The following is a 6,367-nucleotide window of genomic DNA, read 5'->3' on the forward strand; positions in this document are numbered from 1 at the left end:
CAGCTCTTAAGTGGAGGCATGAGTGACAGCATCCAGTCCAGAGGATTCTGTGGCCTGGAACTGAGGCAGGATGGAGAAGAGGCAGGGTTGGGGGAGGCTGTGGTCTGGGTCTCGGCCCGTCTTGGAGTGCCTCCACACGACAGGATGCATATCTCATACAGTAACTTTATATACGGATCTCTCTCTATATACATTTAGTACAACAGACCTTCAGTTTCTTCTCCCTGCCCCTGCTTTTTCAAACATATACAAAAATATCTGAAGGCTCCTCCCAGCCCAGTGTTCACAGGCAGCCTTTCAAATCCCTCTTGCCCTTAGTTGGTCAAAAGCCTGTGGATATAATACCCTCCCAGGATGGGAGAGGAGGGAAGAGCTGGGGCCCCCACCTGGCAGCGTTGGGGAGCAGCGGGGTGGAGCCCAGAACCCTGAGTCTAGAGGGGAGTCCACTGTCCCTTCCTCTCGCCATGGATGGATGCGTGTTCCCTCTCACCCTGGAAGGCTGAGCAAGAGGACTGAGGCTGCCGTGTGAGAAGTGAGATTAGATCTTGGGAAGGGGGCGTGTGTCCTTTGCCCTGGAGGGGACAGACAGACCCCCTCCCCTTTCACCCAGAGTCTGTGGCAAGAATTCCGAGGAAGTGCCAGAGGGGGAGGAGTCCAAGGTGGCAGGAACTGGATCTCTCTTCTCCTGTCCTGCTCTCGGCTTTGGTTCACCCCCACCGGAAAGTCAGTCCTAGAATCTCTCCTCCCTGTAAACCCCCTTCACTAGCCAGGGCGCAAGTATTCTGGAGCTGAGGCGGGATAGGGATGGCTACTGAAGAAGGAGGGGACGGAGGGGAGACTGACCCACCCCACAGCCACTGCCTAACCACAACACAAATAATCCAAGAGGTCACACGAGGGGAATGAGGGGGTGCTCAGACCACCCTTCCCTCCAGCTTCCCAATCCCACCAGGCTGCAGGAGTTTTCTCCGCCCTGGAAGTAATGGGGAAGAGAGGGTTAAAGTGCTGCAGAGGAAAGGAGGGGGGTCTCTGGGCAAGTGGAGAGAACTGGCTCTCCCACCCCTGTGTGGCCCCTCATTCATTCTCATCTGGCCCTAAGTACTCCAGTTCTGTGCTGGGTTTCACTTCCTGCTCCAGAAGAGAAGGTGTCCGGCGGAAGGCAGCTGAGATCTGGTCAAACGTCCTGCCACGGGTTTCAGGCACTTTTAAGAAGGTGAAGATGAAGAAGCCAAGCAGGAGGACCGCGAATAGAAGGAAGACGTAGGGACCCATAGCATCCTGGGACAAGTGGAGAAAGAGGTGTTGACAGAGGGGAGGGAACGGGTGGCCTTGGGCAAGCCAGGACTAAAGGACTGGCTTGGGGCCAAAGGTCCTCACAGGGAACTGGGACACTGCATGAAGCAGGTGGCTCCTTGGTGGGCAATGGAAATTACCAGGAGAATTTAGTGAAAAGAGAATTCTCTGAACCCCATCTCTCCTGGTTTTTCCCTCTCTTACCATCCTGAGTTACTGCACTCAGTGGATTCCTGGCCATTTGCACTATTAATACGAAGTTTGTAATTATACTCCTAAGTTATGCCACTAGTTGGCTTTGAAGACAGCTCTGTTGTTTTCCAATCTAGTTCAGTTCCCTTCTTTGCTTTGATTCTGCTGGAGCAGGTGGTCTCCAGGACCCACGTGGTCCACTAAAGTGATCCCCCGACCAGCAGTCTATGGGCTAGGCGGGGTGGGGGGAATGCTGAGTGGAAAGCATCTGGGCTAGTGATGCGTTGCCCTCCTCTGGCTGACGGTGTGGGAGATGTGAGCAGGGGCAGGGGACCTACCGCCACATACTGGAAACCCATGCCGATGATGAAGTTGCATGTCCAGTTGGAGAACCCAGCCACTGCCATGGCTGCTGGGCGGGGTCCCTGGCTGAAGAGCTCGGCCACGATGAACCAGGGGATGGGGCCAGGGCCAATCTCAAAGAAGGCCACGAAGCCAAAGATGGCCACAATGGAGACATAGCTCATGGCTGGAACCCGCTCCTGGGGGCCGGGCAGGGAGGGTGGAGAACTCAGGTCAGGTCTTTCAGGATCTTCCTTTGCCCTCCACCCAGAAAACTGGCATCGACCCCTACCAGCCACTCAAAGGGGACTTGTTCTAGGTTAGAACAGGCCTTCAAGCATTTGACATTCAGCTGGCTGCCCGGTGCTGATTCAGGGCAGAGGGAACATATGGTCTCTCAGCTCTTATGTCAATTCCCCCATGATTCCAGAGCTGGGTTCTTAGGAATTACCGTCCCTGAGGTTTGACAGGGGCTCTCCCCACTGGCTGCCAGGCTAATGCTACAGTGTCCTTCTAGAGCAGGAGGAAGTGCATGCAGCCTGGGTCCCTCAGGGGCATGATCTTGGCACATGGCCTGGGCCCATGGTCAAAGGCATGTATGTTGAGGAATGACCCCGGCTGTCCACAGAGCCCCTTGGGGGCAGTTCCCCGGGGTTGGGAGGCTGGTCCCCCTCCTTCTCCTCAGGCCTCACCAGCAGAAGCAGAGCCACAGTCATCAAGATGGCGCAGCCACACATGCCTGCCAGGCCCAGGAGATGGAGGGTCCGGCGCCCAGCCCGTTCCACCAAGAACACCTGCAGAGAGAGTCAGGGCTTGCCAGGGGCCTTCAGAGCTTGGGACGTGGGAGGGATTGGGTGGTTGGGGTCAACCAAGGGTTGGACCTCTGGGACACCCAGGTATGTCCAGAAGCCAACGGTGGGGGCCCTCCCAGAGGCCAGCAGTTACCGAGACCAAGGTGAAGACTGTGTTGACCACGCCGGCTCCAATGGTGGCATAGGCTGGTTTCTCTACCCCCGCCGACTCAAAGATGCTGGTTGAATAATAGAAAACCTAGGTGGGCCAGAAGAAAAGGTGATGACAAGGATGTTCCTTCCTCCCCTGAAGCCACACCAAGCTGGACTGACCCTGAATTTTAACGGAATGGGGGCTTGTTCCCTTCTTCATTCCTCTGGGACTGTTCCCTAACCCTGCCTCTCCCGGAGGTGGCTGCGTCCACACCACATTGATGCCCGTACCGCATTGATGCCCGACAGCTGCTGGCTCAGCTGCAGCACAATGGCGATGACGAGGGGCTGCCGGTGGGTGTGGCTGCCCAGGAGCTGGAGCAAGGACAGAGGTCGCTCACGCTCCAGCTTCCGCTTCTCCTCCTTCAGCTCAGCCAACACCTCAGACACGTCGGCCCAGCCCGTCAGGCGCTTTAGACCTGGAGGTGAGGGGGGTCAGGCCTGAGAGGGCAGGCAGAGGGCCTGGGAGAGGCACAGGTGCCCGCAGGATGGCGTGGGAGCTCACTCTTTCTGGCGGGCCCCTCCAGGTTCCGGATGATGTAGAGGTAGCGGGGGCTTTCTGGGCAGAGGGGCAGCAGGACCATCTGCAGTAAGGCAGGCAGCACGGTGATGCCCAGGAGGAGTGGCCATAAGGTGGCCGTGCCCAGCATGGACTCCAAACCTAGCACCTGTGGGAGAAGGCAGGGAAGGAGGGCAGGAGTTCAGCCTGTACCCAGAGTCCCAACCCCCTGCCCAGCCTCCCAGGAGGCCAGGCCCAGTCACCTGGGCGATTAGGATGCCAGTGACGATGGCCAGTTGGTTGAGTGTCCCCAGGGCGCCCCGCAGGTGAGTAGGGGCGATCTCCCCTACGTACATGGGCACCAGCCCCGACGTCAGCCCTGAGCAGAGGGAAGGAGAGAGCTTCTCAGGGCAGCTGCCCACCCCCCCGCCCCCATCCCCAAGGCCAGGGTTAGTGAAGGAGGGTAAGGCCCTGGACAGGGCCACAGTGCCCATGGGTACCTGAGTAGGCACCAATGAAGAACCGTCCAAGAATAAGCATCTCATAGGAAGCAGCTGCCTTGGCCAGGCCCATGAGGGTGCCCCCCAGCACTGCCAGGGAGTTGTTGAACAGCATGGCCCTCTTCCTGGCAGACAGAGAGTGGGGCTGTGAGAGTCCAGGCACCCGTGCTCTGGCTCCCTTCCTGTCCCTCCACCTTCACCCTCCAGCCCCATACCTTCCCAGCCACTGAGAAAGGATGCCAATCAGGAAGGATGAGATCATGCCGCCCACAGAGAAGATGGCCACGGAGAGAGCCCAGAGGGTGGTGAGGGTGCCTGGTGGGATGGAGTCAGGTCCCTCAGGCTCCTGCCTCCCCAGCCAGGTCTCATTGTAGCTCTGTTCAATCACCTGGGGGCTCAGCAAAGGAGTGATTAGCTGCTAGACTCCTCTCTGCCTGCTCACCCCACCACCCCCCACCTTGTCTGGGCACCCCAGTCTGCCAACTGTAGCCCCTCACCTTCTGGGGAGCATTGATGACCCCAATGTTGTAGCCAAACTGCAGGGAGCCAAGAACAGCGGAGAATACTGCAAGGACCAAGGTGCCAGTGACTCGCTGCCGAGGGGGCTCCCCATCCTGGGCAGGCAGAAGCAGAGAGGAGGCATGTCACATGGAACTGTGGCATCTTTCCTTCCTCCAGGGGCCCAGGCCCAGTAGGAGTCTAAAGATGCTGGGTTTCATCCAATGTGTGGGATGAGGGAAAGTGGACCATATTAGGAATCAATCGAAGATCTCAGTGTAAACAAGAGCCAGGAAGAACCCAAGAGTACCAGGGCATGGAGGAGAAACTGATGTTTGAGTCCAGCAAGCAGAGAAACGTTTGAGGACCTGGGTCTCACAATTCCTCTCTGACCTTGGGACAGGCTTGGCATTAAGAGACCCCCGTTCAGATTTGTGAGACCTTAGGTAAGTCACATCCTCATTTTGAACTGAAGAGATAGGGGTGATGTTGCTTTTCAAGTGAAAAGTGTGAAAATCAAAACTGAATGTTGAGTGTCCCCAACACTGCTGCTTTTATAAAGTGACAAGTGTGTTAGCATCATCAGTCTCTGTCCTCTTCTCTTCCATCTGCGGGTTCTCTCCGCGGGCTCCTGGAAGCCCCCAACAGGCTCAAGAAGGACAATTCCGAAAAGGACATCGCGGTCATTTCTCCTGGCTTACGGCCTTCTCTGCCTCCGCCCCGGCCTCCCTTCCCCCTCCAAGCTGCGACAAAGGGCAGGGGGCCATGCTGGCTTTTGCCTGAGCGAGCCTTGAGCAGGGGATGGGGGCGGGAAGGTGGTGTGAGGGGCGGTAGCCTTGGTGGCTGACCGCTGGCGGCACAGACTGTCTCCAAAAGGAAACCTGAGCTGGGGGAGGGAGGGCTGACACTCCCCTCTACCCCTCCACCAACCGTAGGGCCGAGGGAAAGTTCAGCGTCCTGGAGGACTGCCAAGAGTGGGGGTGGGGGTGGACCTACGGAGCACCTCCGGTCTTCGAAAAACTGCGAGCGGGCGAGGCGGGACAGACGGACAGCTCCTGGAGGGCAAGATTCGCCTGAATCTGCTTTCTTGAGGGCAGCAATTCCTCGATCCCGGCGCAAAGCGCCGCGAACTAAAGAGGGCGAACCCAGAACGCGCAGAATCTAGCTGTGGTTCTTGCCCGCAATGATCCCCCAGACTCATTCTGCCTCTTGGAGTGACTGGAATCTGACAGTCACGGGTTGTCCCGCTCGGGTATAAATAACCAGTCCCCCACCCCAACCCCTGCGCCTGCGCAAAAACCGCCCCCTAGCTGACCCCAACAGCGACCCCAGCCCGAGAAAAGCGGGACCCTTGTCCCCGACCCATCCCCTCATGCTAAACCCTACTTCAGAGCCGATCTGTTGGAAGCCCGACGGCATCTTGTCTTAGGAACTGGAGACACAGGAGCTGCAGTAGACGAGAGGGAGGCGACTGGGGGGTCTGCGACCCCAGCCTGGTGGGCGGAGGACGCAGGAGTGATGGGGGTCCCGGAGCGTTGTGAGGAGGGTGAGTCTGGCGGGACCCACAGCCACAAGCCCAGGAGTCAGACAGCAGCTCCCGGGAATCTGGCGAAGCTTGGCTGGGAGGAAAAGACCCGAACAGCAGCCCCCGCAGCCCCTAGGGCCACGCCTTTCACGGCACCCATTGGCCAAGAGCCCGCACACCCCAGCAGGCCACGCCCCTCCCTGAGCCTGGGGCTGAGAGTTTGGCAACGGCTGTGGGGGTAAGCCAGTGAGGCCACGCCTCTCAGCGTGCCCGGTGAGACACGCCCCTCGGGTTCCCGCCAGCCTGCCGCCGGGAAGTTTTGAGAACGGGGTCCTGGGAACCCTGGAGGCCCTTTTCCCGTTCGCGTGAAGTCTCCGCCCACCGGCCGAGGTTCGGGGCTAAAGAAGCGACTTCTACGGGATGGGAGGGGACGGGCCAGGTACACTTGTCCTGGAGAGAACTCGGGCGGCCCGAGACCGAGCGCTAGCCGGCGCGCGGGGTGGGTGCAGAGCAA

General features: G+C 58.8%; 1 protein-coding gene across 2 annotated transcripts; it reads right to left on the minus strand.

Moving 5' to 3' along the window:
• Positions 1 to 151: 151 nt before the first annotated feature.
• Positions 152 to 5,935, minus strand: SLC2A4 (solute carrier family 2 member 4). Of its 2 annotated transcripts, none has more exons than XM_081578752.1 (11): positions 5,715 to 5,935; positions 4,328 to 4,444; positions 4,046 to 4,218; positions 3,831 to 3,955; positions 3,594 to 3,709; positions 3,337 to 3,499; positions 3,063 to 3,250; positions 2,773 to 2,877; positions 2,520 to 2,621; positions 1,824 to 2,027; positions 152 to 1,278 (listed from the first exon to the last, which is right to left on the minus strand). In XM_081578752.1, exons 1-11 carry the CDS (start codon positions 5,745 to 5,747, stop codon positions 1,075 to 1,077), a joined length of 1,530 nt encoding a protein of 509 aa, XP_081434878.1. In that variant the 5' UTR covers positions 5,748 to 5,935; the 3' UTR covers positions 152 to 1,074. The 2 variants fall into 2 exon arrangements, with proteins under 2 accessions (XP_081434878.1, XP_081434877.1); XM_081578751.1 differs by having other exon boundaries at positions 3,831 to 3,949; positions 4,031 to 4,218.
• Positions 5,936 to 6,367: the final 432 nt, after the last annotated feature.

This window comes from Giraffa tippelskirchi, chromosome 3, assembly GCF_054371585.1.
Source record: "Giraffa tippelskirchi isolate mGirTip1 chromosome 3, T2T-mGirTip1v1.2.pri, whole genome shotgun sequence".
NCBI lineage: Eukaryota > Metazoa > Chordata > Mammalia > Artiodactyla > Giraffidae > Giraffa > Giraffa tippelskirchi.